The sequence below is a fragment of the Argentina silus genome, assembly GCF_951799395.1.
Source record: "Argentina silus genome assembly, chromosome: 13".
In the NCBI taxonomy this organism is placed as follows: domain Eukaryota; kingdom Metazoa; phylum Chordata; class Actinopteri; order Argentiniformes; family Argentinidae; genus Argentina; species Argentina silus.
Window position 1 is genome coordinate 2,885,581 of NC_139667.1, and position 17,500 is coordinate 2,903,080.

The 17,500-nt window shown below is 46.9% G+C and overlaps 1 protein-coding gene across 1 annotated transcript in view; it reads left to right on the forward strand.

Moving 5' to 3' along the window:
* The window catches only part of LOC310814160 (ryanodine receptor 3), a gene marked incomplete at both ends in the record, with an annotated part of 112,956 nt that overhangs the window by 11,857 nt on the left and 83,599 nt on the right, over window positions 1–17,500 (forward strand). Inside the window, 2 exons of the mRNA XM_083683460.1 lie at window positions 8,658–8,777; window positions 12,883–12,987. Of these exons, the coding sequence (XP_083539586.1) occupies window positions 8,658–8,777; window positions 12,883–12,987 (225 nt within the window). The remainder of the gene's footprint in view (window positions 1–8,657; window positions 8,778–12,882; window positions 12,988–17,500) is intronic.

The following is a 17,500-nucleotide window of genomic DNA, read 5'->3' on the forward strand; positions in this document are numbered from 1 at the left end:
ATCTACATGTCGTAGGCTAAATAGCGTGAACCTACGTCCTCTTTTCCATACATTTCCCGCGGGCATGAATTAGTAATCCTGTTAAATGTGTGCTGCTATGGGGACGAGCCCCGCTGAGCGCCATGTCCAGGGCTAAGTGGGGCATTTCCATACACTTCCATGTAAAGCTGTGGAACTGTGGGATATTCCCAGAGGGCTTGGAGACATGGTCACGTGACACGACCCTGGGCGTGATTGTGATTGGATGGGATCGGTGTCGGAGGACGTAACCTAAATGAGTCAGCCACAGACACGTAGGCAGAGCTACAGCTAAGTGGTGTTCTCTATCAGACAGATATGGTCATGATCCTTTCAGTACATGCAGCGAATGCCACCTTGAAACAGTGGGTCACGTTGGGTTGTGTTCTTAACTATGACCATAAATGTTTTTGTTTTCCGTTCTGTGAGGCTGATACAATCGTTGGATGGATGTCAGTTAGTATGATTTACTGTGGCATATAGCTCAACATTGTCTAAAGTGGCAAAGCCAAATAGACGTTGAAGATGATGGACAGAGTGGAAGCACCAAGCAGCAGGCTTCTAGAGCGGTTCCTCTTAGCGGGCCTATGAACAGGCTAGCTATGGTGTCGCCTGTAACCGACGGGCGGTGATTCTGAAGGAGCGCCTCGACCCACGGTAAAAAACTAAAGGACGGGTACAAATGTACCGGTTTGTATTCCTCTCCTCTCCCATTGGTCGTGTACAAGGCTTTCTCCTGAAAATGTTTCCTGCTTGTCAGACGGAAGACACAACAGAGCTATTTTCTCTCCGCCGTGTTTTTCTTTTAAAAGGCTTTTCCATTCCCCTGGTAAATGAGCGCGCTAGATCGAGGGGAAGGGAAGTATTGGAAGTGAACGGTGCGTTCCTCTCCTTCCCCTGAGGCCCGGCCCAGGGACACGGCTCTGTCACAGGCTGCCCGTGCTCATCACCCTGTCCATTCACCATCACTAACCAAGCGTGCACGCGGCAAATACGCTGTCTCCCACACATGGCACAGTGGAGCGTTGAGAAACGTCCGGTAAAGACCGGATTCTCACTCAGAGGGTTTTTTGTCCCCCTCCGGTAGCTGAGGTAGATTGAGCCTACAGCAACAAGCCCTGATGAAAGTGCAGACTTGGCCTACCGCGTTAACGAGATGCTGGTGAGGAGCGCTGCTGCAAGGAGCAATGAAAACGGTTCTCGCCACTTCTGTAATGAAGCATGTAAGAGAACTCAATAACCTGCCCCTCGAAGCAAGAAGAGAAGTTTCTTGCTTCTTGTTTGCAGGGCGACTTTGGCTCTTTCAATTGTGTTCATCCAACTTTCTCCGTAAATGAACAATAGTATTGCCAATGTCCTGCTCAGTGGTGGAGCAGTCATCCTTGTCTTTTTTTTTTTCAACCTTTGCCCGCCCGTGTACTGTAATGTACGTAGTGAAATGGATTGTTTTTCCATGGCGACCCATTTCCCAAGATGACCGTTCTTGTTCAGTGTTAATGACAGATTGCAGCAGCACTTACGGGTAATGAAATGCACCGCTTTATTGGGAGTTTATATGGTGATTAATATGAACGATATCACCCCCAACCTGATGTGGACCAGCTGTCTCCCACACAGACAGACAGGTGGAGAGGCATCCTGGGAGGTGTGGACACAGTTGGAATGTAAGAGGACCACTGAACCACAGAATAATTGAACCCTAATTGGAAGTGCAATAGCACTAATATACAGTAGAATTGCCCTGTGAACACACGTTTGTTTTGAGACGGAGGGAAATGGTCCTCTGTGGCTCAGTTGGTAGAGCATGGAGGTAACAACGCTTAGGTTGTGGGTTTGATTCCTGCTGGGACCATATATACTGAGATGTATGCACTCACTGGACTGGACATTGGATAAAAGCATCAGCTAAATGGCACATATTATATAATATCATTAAATGAATTGAATTGGCTGTGTGGAAGAGAAGAGACCCTCCTCACTGCAGGCCTGGGATGATGCTTTGGCCTTCTACCAGGGCTAGCTACAGATATGTAGGCTGCTGCATGTGCAACAGCACTTTAAAGATGTCATACTCAGTGCCCTTGCCTAATGCGTTTAAAGAAGGCTGAAATGTTTAATGGATGTTTTGAGATCAGTTTATGGTGTGTGTGTGTGTGTGTGCCTGCGTATGTACGTATGTGAGTGTGTTTGTGTGTGCGTGTGTGCGTGTGTGTGCGTGCGTATGTACGTATGTGAGTGTGTTTGTGTGTGCGTGCGTGCGTGTATGTATGTCAGTGTGTGTGTGTATGTGTGTGTGTGTATGTGTATGTGTGTGTGTGTGTATGTGTGTATGTGTATGTGTGTGTGTGTGTGTGTGTGTGTGTGTGTGTGTGTATGTGTGTGTGTGTGTGTGTGTGTGTGTGTGTGTGTGTGTGTGTGTGTGTGTGTGTGTGTGCACAGCCTGCCTCCAGACGGGCATCGCACTCTCCCCTCAGCGCAGCAACAGTGAGTCACAGGAACAAAACGCTTGCTTCTCTATTTAAACACACACTTTCTCTCTACCCTTTCTCCATCTCTCTCTCTCTCTCTCCCTCTCTCTCTCTCTCCCTCTCTCCCTCTCTCCCTCTCTCTCTCTCTCTCCCTCTCTCTCTCTCTCCCTCTCTCCCTCTCTCTCTCTCTCCCTCTCTCCCTCTCTCTCTCTCTCTCTCTCTCTCTCCCTCTCTCCCTGTCACGCCACACTCTCTAAAACAGGGAACAAGCTACAAGTCCATGAATCACTCCAACAGCCAACCCTCAGCGAGAGAGCATGTTTTTTTTTGTTTTGTTTTTTTACAGCAGGAAGGAATATTCTGGAGAAGTACTTTGATAGTAGAGGGGAGAGAAAGGGAGAGAAAGGGAGGGTGGCAGAGAGAGTTCTGCAGCTCTCTGTTCCGTGCCCTTGTAAGGACATCTTACGCATCTGGGAAACACCAAATAGGCCTGGGAAACATCTGCTCTTGTCTGTAATGTCCGCAGCCAGTGAGAGAGAACCAGAGTAGCAGGGGAGGAAGAAGCCAGCCAACCCCCCCTGGGTCACACCCACCGCTGCATTTTGTTCTGCCCTGGTTGACCAGCTGTAACGCTCTGTCTTATCCAAACACTCTGTGGGGCGGGGGGGGGGGAGGGGGGGGGCAGCCCCGTAGGGTGCTGATTGGCACAGGCTCTCTGTGGCGATGGTGGCTGATGGGGTTGGGTGATGTGCCCAGAGCCCTGCAGGATGGTGGGTACAGCCAGGCTTGGGCAAGGGGGAGACCATTGGCGCACTTGACTGCGACTGGCTAAGGTTTCTGCCCCAGGGAAGGGCTGCCCACCCCCTCACACCCTACCCTGGCACCCCCCTCTCCTCCTTGACCTCCCTTCCTTCCACTGTCCTTCCCGCTCCCCCCCTGACTCTATACATAGATTATGATGTGGCTCTGTCTACCAGATGGCTCCCCTGTCCCCCCCCCTGCCCCGGATCACCTTGTCATTGATTCACCAGATTCCTTGGCACAGGATCAAGTTAGGGGAGACAGGAAGAATCCCTCCTCAAATAGAGAGAGCTGTTACAGGGCACAAGTCGAAGGCTGAAGGCTTGAATTTAAGACTGCGCGTCTTTCCCTTGATGAGAAGCTTTGCAACAGTAAATCTTCCTTTAAATAGGGGGGAAAGTTCACTCAGCACCTCCTGCGTGAACAAACTGTCTCAACCCACCCCCCATCCCCCCCTGCCCCCCCCCCCCCCAGTTGCTGTGTGTGGAAACTCTGGCCCTGGCTGCAGGCCCCAATAGTTGGAGCAGCTGGAGACAAAATAGAAAAGAAGATTTACTGCACTTCAAGGAGATGACAAGTTAGTGACACTGATATGGTTTGGAGGCCTGCAGCCGTATTGCAAGAGCAGAAGTCATACAAACCAGCCTCTGGTGGATTGATTGTGGAGGGACCTTTGTTAAGTTACCGGACAAACACCATGCTTGCCGTGTTGCAGTGTAAGTTGTAGCTGCTGTGCTTGACAAGATGAAGTACTGTCCACTTCAAGTGTGTAGTGTTTGATGTTTACTGTACCCGACGTTTGAAAGCATACAGTAGCGTTGGAAGGTTCGAGATTAGATTGCAAGTGTCTTTAATGAAAACAGATGAGCGTGTTCCTCCGGAGTATAGATTGCGGTGTGGTCTACTGCAAGTCAGTGGTAAGAGTAGCCCAAGGGGAGCACTGTGGAAACGCACATCAAGAGCAATTCAGTTCAAACTACTTAACCTCTTCATGGACTCAGGCTTTTGAGGCTCCATATCTGTCGACTGCAATCTCATGGTTCAACTCTTGCTGCAAATAATGGTTGTGCTATTTCCCTCCTGGATTGTTTGAGCCTTCATGTCTATTCTGTATTTGCGTAGATACTCTACCGCTCAAGAGGTTCTCTTGAGGCCCACATACTGTAGTCAGAGAAGGCAAAACCCAACAGGAATACATAGTGTCTGAAGTGCCCTTCACCTAGGGTAGAAATGAGTTAATTCACACTCTGATCCAATGTCCTCTGGGACCATATTTGCTAGAACTCTGGACTCCTGACACTTGAAATATTCAAACTGAATATCTACTTCAGACTGTCTGCATGCATCAGGACGCTTCATGTGAAAGCCTACAGGGTCTGAACCGTGCATCCATTCGTGCAGAGAGGAGAGGAGGAGAGTGCTCAGTAGGGGTTGGTTGATAGGACCTCACATCTAAAGCCATTTTTTTGCTGACCATGTTACAGCCTACCACTGGGGTCTATAGTCTACCACTGGGGTCCATAGTCTACCACTAGGGTCCATAGTCTACCACTGGGGTCCATAGCTCCGTTTTTCCTGGTGGCAAATGTTGTTGATTTACACCTCAACTGTAAGGGGGCTGTAAGTGTCAGTATACAGTACGATATCAATTTGGCCATGCAGGTCCTTTTAGAAAGTGGTTCAGCAGCACTGCACAGTCTGTATATAGTGCAGAAAACTCCTCCGTCACTCTGGTGCATGAGGCTGAAATGATTGGACCAAATCTGTGAAATGAGCCCTGAGCAATAATCATCCACACCTTGGCATGCTCTTAGCACTCAGACTGCTTTCACAGGGACACGACAGGAGCTGAAAGTGTTCCTGCTAAGACCACTCAGGAGACGGCCTGGTGTCATAGGGAGAGAGAGAAGGGGGGGGGGGGAGACAGAGAGATAGAGAGAGAGAGACAGAGAGAGTGAGAGAGAGAGAGGGGGAGAGACAGAGAGAGAGAGAGAGAGAGGGGAGGGGAGAGGGAGAGGGATAGAGAGAGAGAGAGAGATAGAAAGAGACAGAGAGAGAGAGAGAGATAGAAAGAGACAGAGAGAGAGAGAGAGATAGAAAGAGAGAGATAGAGAGAGAGAGAGAGAGAGAGAGAGAGAGAGAGAGAGAGATAGCGAGAGAGAGAGAGAGAGAGAGACAGAGAGATAGAGAGACAGAGAGAGAGAGAGACCTAATGACAGAGCGAGTGAATGACAGGGTGTGTGTCAGGTCAAATCCAATGTCAAGGACAGGGCATCCTCTAGAGATGCACTTTTCAAAGAGACAGATTACCGTCATTATGGCACAGGTAGTGATGACTCATCATGTTTGCTTGTCTACTATATATAGCCATAATTACAGATGACCTTATCATAAATGCAGATGCCATTAAAAACTCTGTGTGCCCAGATCAGCCTGTGTAAACTGACCCGTGCCAGACTGACTCTACCCTACCAGCTGTAAAGGCATTGTACACGGCCAAGCTGCAGTAACATCAATGGTGCTCCATTCATGAATGATTGATGACAGTGAGTGGGTCTGCTCCCCTCAGTCAGGTGAGACGAAGGTGAATGAGTGTGTGTGTGTGTGTGTGTGTGTGTGTGTGTGTGTGGGCATGTCTACATAATCCTGCTCTGAGACGAGAGACAGGGGAGGATGGGAGGGGGGTAGGGGAGGCCAGACGCGGGGGGCAGGGAGGGAGAGAGCGAGGTGCTCTGATTAACGAGGCCCGTGAGCTGGCAGTCAGACAGACAGTCCCGCCACTGAAATATGAGGCACAAATCAATAGTGGCCCCGTATGGCCCAAATCAGAGCCCTGCTCCGGCCCGCAGAGTGATTGCATGTGCTTTGGGCAAGTGTTGGAACGCCATACCAGGCGGTTCGTATCAATTCATAACAGGAGTAAATAACATTTCAAATTGATCCAACCCTCGCTGTTTACCTGATCCAATTCCGATCTCTGTCAGTGTTGCACAACACAGCGCATTTCACTGATTTGGAGCAGTATATTGTTGCAGCCTACAGTACATTAGGTAGATTTTTTCCACAGGCTGTACATCTGAATTGATCTATATTAAAATATTTGTTCAGTCGGTAGCCATTTTTCTGTCAGACTGTTATGATTGTTTACAATTTGATAGGGCTTGAATCTGTCTGGAAAAGGTAAAAGGCGGCATAATCAGGGTAATACCCTCTTTTTCACCGGCAATGCGTCTCTGACACAATGCCTGGTATCCTTCTATTGGCATTCTGAGGTGGAGACCCACATAAAAGAGTCGAAACAGCTTGTTTGAAGTTTTACATTTTACATCGGGTGTTCCCGCTCGCGACCTGCCTGGTGCCACGACCTGTCAGTAATTTAATTTTGAACACCAACAGCCCGTCCGCCTCGGACTGCTCAGTGACCACTGAACACACCATGTCTGACTGCCTCTGAACCCTGCGGAGCATACGGGGCGCATACGGGGCGCATACGGGGCGATCCCAGTCTGTCAGGACTAACAGAGCAGTAACGTGCGTCGAATGAAAGCATCCTCGCCGGGAACATCTGAAGCGTACAGCGCACGAGTGTGCTGTTCTGTGGACTTTGAACGGGAACTTTTGAAATAATGTCTCAAGTGTGTATGTGTGTTTTCTAGACCCCGGGGGGGCGGGGGGCTGTCACATTGCCTTTCAAACAAACGGGGCTGAAGACTCCCAGCTCTGTGTGTGCTATGCAATGCAATGCTATGCTGCACTGCTCTCTCCTCGGCAGTGGTGCTACTGCACTCTGCTCTCTGCAGAATCCCCCCCTCGCATTAAATAATGCAGCTGGCTATTGTGCAGAGGCCGGCTCTCCCCACGTCTCTCTCTTCCCGGCTCACCGCCACATCAGCACATTCTGCCCGCGTTGCCGGGGGAAGAAGAACAATATCAATTTCAGCATTTATGCTGCGACTACCGTGAACGTCCGTTTCCAGAATGGGGGCATTTGATGGTGTTTATTTTTGTGGGTTCCCTTACTAAGCAGTGTACACTGTGGTAGGATGAACTCACAGCAGGCTGTGGAGTGATATTGTGTGGATGTCACAGTATACCGTAGTAAAGATGGAACATGCTTACAGATGTAGGCTAATGGCTCCTATCCATGAAACATTGATGATATTTATTTCCTGAGCGGCTCCCATTCATTAATGTGTTTAGCACCAGCACACTGGGTAAAACAGTCACGAGTAAATCGTGCTTAATCATTTATAAACTGCTTAGTGATTCTTTAACAAAAGCATTAATTAAACCAAATGCTGGTCTCATATTTATATTGTATTAAACTCATCTACTAATTATATTATTGGGTTTACCAGTCAGGCAGCACCATAACATTCAGAATTGTTCGCCTAATCAAATATTGATCAAACATCGACCCGTGGGTTCCCTAGGATGAACAGTATTGGCGTAATCTCTCTATTGACGACCAGAATGACGTCAGTTGACCCATCATCAATTGACCGAACAGCCATTCATTCGCTCTGTTCACTCACGAGGTCTATGACTACAATCGTATCCTTCAGGTCTAATTAGGAATCCTCAGATGAGGTTCTCATTCCTCAGCACATTAGTGTGTAGAAAATGTGCACGCCAAGCATCTCCACGTTCTCTCGTGAGCTAATCCAGCCCAAAGCAATCTACACAGCTGCTCTCTTTCATGAGCGCTAGCTTCTAAGCATACGTTTAGTTAGATCATTATTTCCTTTTAAATCGGAACTCTCCAATCAATTACTTCAGCCTCATTTGTACGATATAAACAGTGTTAATAGCCCGCAGGATGTACAGTACAGTACAGTACAGCGGACGTAAAGGGATCCTAAAGGGATGGAGAGTGTTTGTTTGATCATCACATTTAGCAGAAAACTGCCCAATTAACTTGGAACAGAATAAATATACCTGGGGTATACATAAAGAATCTGGAGTCTGGGGAGGTTGGAGGATAGAATCATATTAGTCATCGATATTATCCTCCCCCTCATAGTGTGGCGACATTTTCCCTAATTAGGTGTGTCTTTCTGTTTTCCTTGGCATGGTGTGTCGTCACATTTTGCTGCTTAAAATATACTGTATCACCAGGTGGGAAAAAAAAAGGTGTTTTTGTACCTTGAAAGGTGTTTGCAGTACAGTACCTTTACTTCCGTTATGCACAGCGTGCATCATTGCATGCTTCCCCTCCCTCTCAGACCCTTTGTGTGTGGAGATGGATGCCTCTTGTTTCCTGTTGAAATGTCATGACCAGAGGGCGTCTGTGTTGAGGACCTTGTGTGGGGGGTAGCGGTGTTATTGGTTCTTCTCCTCAGACTGAAACCCTCCATTTTGTCTTGACAGGATGATGAAGTGGTGCTCCAGTGTGTCGCCTGCATCCAGAAGGAGAATCGCAAGTTCTGCCTTACCGCAGAGGGGCTCGGCAACCGACTCTGTTACCTGGAGCCCACGTCAGAGGCAAAGGTAGGGTTTGATCAGACGAGACTCCACAATGTGAAAAATGAAGAGGGCTGTTGCAGCACGTGGTTTATGGTTCTGAGAGCACATGCAGGAGCGTTGAAGAACACATCAGAGTTGCAGTAGATCTGTGGCAGAGTGAAGAAGATTGCCTGTAACTGGACGAACTATCTTACACAACACAGAATCATTGCTCTCATCTCATGACTTTTTACTTAATTTTTTTAGACGTTTAGCAGACGCCTTTATCCAAAGTGACTTACAACAAGTACATTTCACTAAAGTAAGTGAATCATCATCATAGGAAAAACAAATCTTACATTTACATTTTTAAACATTTATGAACCGCGATCGGGATCTCATTCAAATGAGTGAACATCATGCTGCGGACAGAATGCCCGTGAGGCTGAGATGAGGTGAGGCCTATGTCTTTACCATAGTACCCAGAGAGCAGGCAGAGAGAATCCCAAGAACACAGCTCCATGGTAACCGTATGTTCACCGAGTTCAGGCAGACAGACAATCAGTAGCAGCCAATCAGCTTGCCGCGTCGTCATACAGAGAGAGACGAATCACACGTGCTGTTTTCTCCAATCATGACCAGCTCAGCAGGCCGGCCAGTTATTTTTCAGAAATGATACATATTGATTGATAGCAACATAAGCAGTCCTGCTGTTGTTTGCCATAATTGCTAGTTGCTGTAATGCAGCCTGCTGCTTTGTCAGTGCTAATGCAAATAAGTGCAAACTCACTGCAAGTTTTTAAAATGATGGATTGAGCGAGTCTCAATTGTTTGTTTTTCATAATCAATGGCCCTACACCCAACACTTTGCAAGTCTCACTTTGTTCAAAGTTGATTCGTTTAATGTGTTGCTTGCTTCTGCTTCTGGAATATGCTTTAAGAGCAGCACTGCAGTGGTACAGAACCATAAAAGCATAACAATATTGATTATCAAATTAAATTGCTGCGTCACAGGTGCGGTATCCAAGTGACAATTCACAGCGGGGAAGGCGGTAACCTTCCCTCCTATCAGCCCTTAACCACTCCCCCCCCCTCTGTTGTCCTGGCCTTATTGTTTTCCCAGCAGAGCTGCTTGACAGTAGCATCTAATTGGCTTTTCCACATCGATTGTTCTTTTAATCATCAGCCATTTGCGTTGTCTCAGATTAATTTCAGTGAGCTAGGAAGCTAGGAGCTCACAGACACTGATAGAGAGAAAGAGAGTCTCTGTGTGTGAGAGAGAGTATTTGTGTGTGTGTGCGTGTGTGTGTGTGTGTGTGTGTGTGTGTGTGTGTGTGCGTGTGCGTGTGTGTTTGTGTTTGTGTGTGTGTGTGTGTGTGTGTGTGTGTGTGTGTGTGCGTGTGTGCTCCCGCATGTTTTCTGTATGTGTGTGTGTCGGTGATGTGTATGTGTACGAGAGAGACACACACTGTAGTGATTAATGTATACACACGCTTCACCTGGGGAAGGAGAGAGAGAGATAGTCGTGGGGGGATCTTGGTTCTTCCATCCCACATTGGATGGTAATTACAGTGGACAGGGGTGATGGATGTTCTCCCTGGTCTGCCACTTTGTCTTCATTGCCTGGTGTTTGTATGGAACGCCATCATCCCCCTGGGAGTAGAAATGGGAGAAGAGAAAAAACACCCACCTCACCTCAACGACGACAACTAACACCACAATTGAAGAGCAGAATGAGGGGAAAGACTCAGATGGCTCCTCCCCGGGGGAGCACAAAGGGACAGCCAGCGAGCCACAAGCCGAGGGTGTTGATTTAAATGGTGCACGTTTAAACGCTGACACCAATCAGGTAATGAAGAGGGAGCTGATAGTGATTTATGGCTCACAGCTCCTGCCTGTCAGGTACTGAATGGTAGGAGCAACAAAGAGGGTACACCGTGCCCCCATCGTCGTGTCAACAATACATGCCTGTACAGCTAGCGTCACTCTGAGGTAAATGTTTTCCTAACGAGATGGCCAATTAACCGTTCGTTGAGATGATGAGATTGAGAATTAGCAATTAGCATTGCCTTCGTTTTTTATTTTTTTATTATTGTTTTTTTTTTAATAACTAATGAATGTATAGTATTCCCCCATTATGTTACCATTAAAGTGGCAAATTGAGAGGTCAGAGGTCAGAGGTCAGCCCTTTGGGGGAATCATTGTCAACCTGCTGTGTAAACATTGTGACCTACGTCCCCAGAGAGAACCGACAGGAGATCTGACCCATCTTAACTACCCCGCGTCTCACTGCCACTTCCCCCATTCGCTATAAAAACAAAACGCAGAGCGTAGAGAAGCAGCCGTAAAGCTGTCTCCCCGGTTACGCCCTCCCAGATTGAGGACACAGCCAACGCCAGGGGTCAGAGGTCACCCAGGGAGATGTGGGAGTGGCGGTGGTAGCGGCGGCTGGATCCCGCCTTGCTCTCCCCCCGTTGCTGGAGAGTGTGGAACAGGAGAGGTCATTTGGATAATAACAAATGCTGCAGAGTCCTCTGGTGGGATTGCAGTGTGTGTACTGTAATATGAGTTCACAGTGTGTGTGTGTGTGTGTGTGTGTGTGTGTGTGTGTGTGTGTGTGTGTGTGTGTGTGTGTGTGTGTGTGTGTGTGTGTGTGTGTGTGTGCGTGCGTGCCTGCCTGCGTGTGTGTGTGTGAGTGTGCGTGTGTGTGTGTGTGTGTGATAGAAAATGAAGTGAATATTAAGTTGGGTAGTTTTAGTCCATGTTGACACATTTGACTAGGCCTCGCTGACGTTGGCCCTTGAGGCTGTCCTGAGATGTCCTGACACTTGGCTTCCTATTCATTGACATGTGTCACTATTAATCATGTCATGCCTGTGTGTTTTACTGGAGCAATCCCACTGTCCTGCCCAGAGTGGTCAAACTGTGGATCTATACCCCACCATGATTTACATATACATAATTAAAATGTCAACGTATGGATGGTAGCATTGATTTTGCTCTTAATTACCTGAGACAGTAGAGCGTTTGATGTGTACCAGAGTGTAGCAGGTACTGTAGCAGTAAAATGGGTCGGGACTGAAGGATCAACTTAATTTTAGATTTACCTGTAAGAATGTGAACCAGTTTAGGAAAGTTTGCATCTTGCCACTGTATGTAAAAAGGAGGCCAGGGTTTTTTCGGGTTTTGGTCATTTATCTTGTGGCACGTCCTTGTTTCCCCTCCTGCCTCATTCTGTCAGCCCAATGCCCTGTTCTGTCCTGTGTCGGGAGGAGACAGAGGTTTTACTTCTCATGTGCTCGGAGGCTCACATTCTTCTAAACCTCTATTCAGGGGTCCATATATGTATACAGTACCAGTCAAACGTTTGGTCACACCTTCTCATTCAATGGTTTTTCTTTATTTTTTATTATTTTCTACATTGTAGATTAATATTGAAGACATCAAAACTATGAAGGAACACATATGGAATTATGTAATAAACAAAAAAGTCTTAAACAAACCAGAATATGTTTTATATTTTACTTTTTTATTATATTTATCATTGTTTAAGGAGCACCAAGAATGAGATTAATGGCTGTAGGTTCTTTGCCATCAAACAAGATTGATGTAATTATCTGGGGTGTACACATGCAGTGAACATTCATTCAAAGCATCATCTGTGTTATTGCATTTCTCATACTGTGCAATCCACAAAATGTGGTACTATACAATCATCTAGATTGGTTTTCAAGTGCAATCAATCACTGGCGTTTGTGAATGATATTTATTATGATTATTAGTCATGGTTGTTGGAGACAAATCTGTGTAGGGGACCACACAGTCAGCCTCTTATGAGAACAATAGGTTTTTATCAAATCAACATTTCATCTCAAGCCTTTTCAATTAGGTTTTAAATTCCTTCTTAGATGTTATATCCCACCAGGCTCTAAGTGTGAATTTTAATCTGTCTTCCATAAAGGTGAGCAGGTTGATGTGACTCAGTATGCATATTATGTGGTGTGGAGTGGAATGTTAATTGACTGTGTTCAGCTCAAGATGCCTTATTCAAACCCTATGATTTTAAACCCATTTATTATGAATAGCAAAAGGTCCCAACTATGTCTGCATTTCTAACCCCACCCCCCCTCTCTCCTTCCCTCTCCTGCAGTATGTCCCTCCTGACCTGTGCATCTGTGACTTTGTGCTGGAGCAGTCCCTGTCTGTGAGGGCCCTACAGGAGATGCTGGCCAAGACTGGCCACAACAGCGAGCCGGTGAGTTCTGTCCGACTGTCTCCCCTCTACCACACACTCCACAAACACACACACATACACACACACACGCACGCACGCACACACACACACACACACACACATACACACACACACACACACACACACACACACACACACACATACACACACACACACACACACACACACACACACACACATACACACACACACACACACACACGCACACACACACACACCACAGTTCACTTATGCCATAGCCATTTGTTATCTAATTTTAGGAGTTCAGCCTTAAAGAAGACTAAAAGGATGATCGTGATGATGAATGGAGTGGCCATAGTTTTATGTTCAAACGTTTTTTTTTGTTCTTCCAGACAGTTTAGTGAGGGAAATTGGCCCATTACTGTGGCCTGGGGACTCTGACTGCTCTGAGTCAGAACCCCCATGAATATAAATAGGGATGGAAGTCGTCAGAAGGAGGGGAACAGCATTGTATTACCGCAGCTTTTCTTGCTTTGTCGCCCATTTGAATAATACTACGACCGCAAGCTCATAAGTTATCATCCAAAACTGCATTGTAGCTACACAGAGGGCTAAACAAGGCCCGGCGACCGAGCCAGGACACGGACTACACAGTATGCCCTGTAAATACACCTCCCTGGGGCAATGTTCTGAACGCTCACACAGAACAGACCTCCATATGGTCATTGTTAAACAATTCCATCTGTCAATGTGTAGTGAAAACAGGCCTTATCTCCTCTGAACAGCCAGTCAAATACAAAAACATGAAAGACCCCCTTATTTCCACAGTCTTAATGTGTGTTTGGAAGATCCTGATTACAAGCCTCGCCCCCCAGTACCACAGCCAAGACAAGCTTCTCTCTCCCACATCTCTGCTTTCAGAGAAGCATCAGAAAAGCTGCCTGTCCTCTCGTATGTTACGTCCTCTGATCAGGAACCCGTTAGCGTTCCTCTCCTCTGCAGGGATCAGGGATTAGCATCTGGTTTTACTGTAGCTTAGCATAGTTCGTTCGTAGATGCGGTGCAGTATGTTGTTCTTCAGCGTTCATTAATCCAAGTGTCTGTTATGTCAGTAGAGAGAGAGAGAGCCAGCACATCTCATGCCGAGATCAATCCTCTGTTTCGGGGCCTGATGTTCACTAATTTGTCGACGGTAACTGACAGATTACTAATGGATTTCGGATACACAAACAATGATTTCTTTCACCTTGATTGTCTCTATTAAATGCTGATCATTTCATTGCAGACGTGTTTTTTTTCCTGTTTCTTTCCCATTTGCCCGGCGGTAACGGATGTATAATGCTTCCATTTGGATGTTTCTGTACATCATGTTTCCATTCCCCTACCTGTTAGCCTGTTAGCCTCGTGGCCTGGACCGATGGGTATGTTCATCATTCACTCCGTCCCTCTGTCACCTCTCTACTGCACGGGCATTTCATCTCGCCAGCAGCTTACTCTCCCTTTAAAGTGTCTCTGCCTTAAACAGAGATAAGATTTTTGCCTGTGAGTTTGTTTACTAAAAGCAGACCAATTCGAAACTGAAAGCAGCATCGGTGCTTTTTAAAAAAAAAAAAATGTTTTATCCAAACACTGAAGCTTACCGTATGCTGTTGAAATGACTAATGACATTATTGATTTATTTAGTAGGACAAATGAGTGCGATTGTGTCAAAGCACTTAGCTAACAACGTGAAAAAGACAAATAGGTTTGGGTGTAGGCTCCCCATACGAGGGTCTCGCTCACTGGTTTCTCCCAAATTTCCCCGATAAAGAAGGAATGCTTCACGTATTCTGGATCAATGTCAGATCAGTGTCAGTCCTAATCCGTTCCTCAGAGGATGGATACTAGACGGATGTTTATATAATATCATGCATTTGTTTTGCCCTCTGCTAGACTAAGACTTCATTTAAATAAGAGTGCTTGCATGCCTTGTGCGTTACACTTTCGGCCATCTCCTGATTTTCAAATTCCTTTAGTCTGTTATCAACTGTATTCGTAAACATGAGGGATTTGAAAATAACTCTTATTTATTTGTGATGTAGTCGAAGCAATCGCCAGCAATGGCTGCCGGTCTTCCTCCTGCTGTAGCCAGCTAGTCCTTCTCTTGCCAGACTGCTAATGATGGTTAGGGTTTCTATAATTCTGGAGCTGCTGGGCCTCATAATCATTACGCTCTGTTAGGTTCAAAGATAAATGGACCTGTCAATGCTGAGGCCTGGCGACCACGCCGGACCCCCATTGGCTGGGGAGGAGCAGATCAAGCCCCGTTGGTTCCACCACTGCTGTGAGAGTTGGAAAAGCTGAGAAGATTTCTGGCGGGAGATCATGCAAAGCACAGGCAGACAGGACGCTCACCAGAGCCAATGTGCTCTCAAAGCTGACAGGCATTTTGAAGAGAAACTGCTTGTTTCGGGAAAATATTGCTGTTGCTTTTTAGGTGCCAACCTCACCCCTCTCTTGCATCATGTAGTAACTAAAGGCCATAAACTAACCAGACTTGTTCTAGGTTTTTGGTCTTTTGTAGTCATTTAATCTCTGATTTACTCCTTAATTTATTTTCCCCCCCATCTCTCGAATTAATGCTATGGGGACTTTGAGACATGGAAATTGTATTTTAACATTGTGCTGCTTCTCTGTGTTTTCTCTGTCCTCACTTCCATCTCTTTTCAATAACACTTTCCTCCCCATCTCTCTGTCCCTGCTCTAAAATGTCATTGGAATAAACACCATGGTTGTTCAGATTGTCACAATTCTTGAATCGATATTCTGTTTCCGAGGATATTGGGTTATAGATATACAGAAGACAGGGCTTTGTAGCTAGCAGCAGCTGCTCTTGACAGGTGGGGAATATGATTTAATTGCAATGATTTTATTTTTTATTTTGGAATATGCTGCCATACAACACCCAACTCACTGAAAACCATTTTAAAAGTCAACTGCCAGTCATCAATTAGCTCTGTTTCCCCAAAGTATCATTTGGTGTGAAGTTGTTTTAACATGTCCAAAATATTGCTGTGGTGAACTTTAGATTTCATCACTTTGTTGACTCTGACCCGGGGGTCAAGGATCAAACGTTAACCGTCAGTCACTCAGATGCCTGGAGGTGGAGCTGACAACCTTTGGCAGTCAGGAGCAACATGTCATGTGCAGTGATATTTCAGTGCCATCACCTCCAAGTGCCAGCCTGCCGCTGTGCCCCCCCCCCCCCCGCCCCCCCCATCCCCGCAGAGAGAAACCCCACTGACGTCCCCCCGGCCGCCGCTGGGCCAACACAGGGGGGCCGCTCCCTGTTAAAGGTCACACTTCCTCAATTGATGTCCGCGTGTCAGCTCGAGGGAACAGCTGGGGGCTAGATAGTGTGTTTCGCCTCCGGTTTGATCAAATAGCCTCTTCCTTTTGGTCCAGCAGACCAGAGAAAACACAGGCAGGAATATAAACATCTTCTGTGGATGGGGAGTTTAGGATAAGTGTATTGTTTAGGGCAGGTCCTTTCTCTCAGGCTCTGACAGAGGGGGATGGCAGCACGATATGTCCCTGCACATTAAGCTCTCCCTCTCTCTCTCTCTCTCTCTCTCTCTCTCTCTCAGCCTCACAAAGCTAACAGCCCAGAGCATCCTCACAGTGCTGCAGTCTGGTGCCATAATCCATGTCAACTGCACTGTCACGGGAGACTGTTGTCTTAGCAAATCACAAGAATGAAAGCGCTTGCACAGAACTGAATGGTTAACCTGATGTTTCTGGTCCTCCGTGGCTCAGTTGGGTAGAGCATGGTGTTAACAACGCTAAGGTTGTGGGTTTGATTCCTACTGGGACCATGTATACTGAAAAATGTATGCACTCACTGCAATGTAAGTCGCTTCGGATAAAAGCGTCAGCTAAATGGCATATATATATATATATACACACACCTAAGGCATGCCAAAAGCACATCCCAAACACCTTCTATTTTCTGTGGACTTCACCACCTGCATTAAACACAGCTGGACACTCTAGGCTCTATGTAAATGAATAGGAGCTGAGACACCGACTCTCAGAGGCATAGAAGTTTCTAAGAGATTCTCAGTAATGTCACTCTGTCTTATCTTGTCACTCTTGCCTACTGCTGTCCCAGAGGCTCATAAGGAAGGTGAGTACCGCTGGTTGCCCCTGCTGGAAGGCACAGGTATTGCAAGCTGATCCAGAGCTGTTATGCCGCCTTACTCTTACAGTATAACCTCTCTGCATCTCCCCGACCACCCAGAGCAGTGGACCCCCCATCTCTGATTCTCTCCTGTAGCTCTCTCTAATGTCCAACGCTACATTAGAGGCAGAGAGCGCTCATGCCCCCCCCCCCCCCCCCCAACCACCCCAACCACCCCCAACCACCCCCATTCCCCACGCTAGCAGTAGAGATGGATGAGCCCTATTCCCTTAGGATACGGGGCGGAGGTGTGTGTGTCCTCTGACATGACCCGGTGCATGCGGTCAGTGTGGTGTGGACAGGACTGTCAGAAGAGAGGACAGGCGCATCATC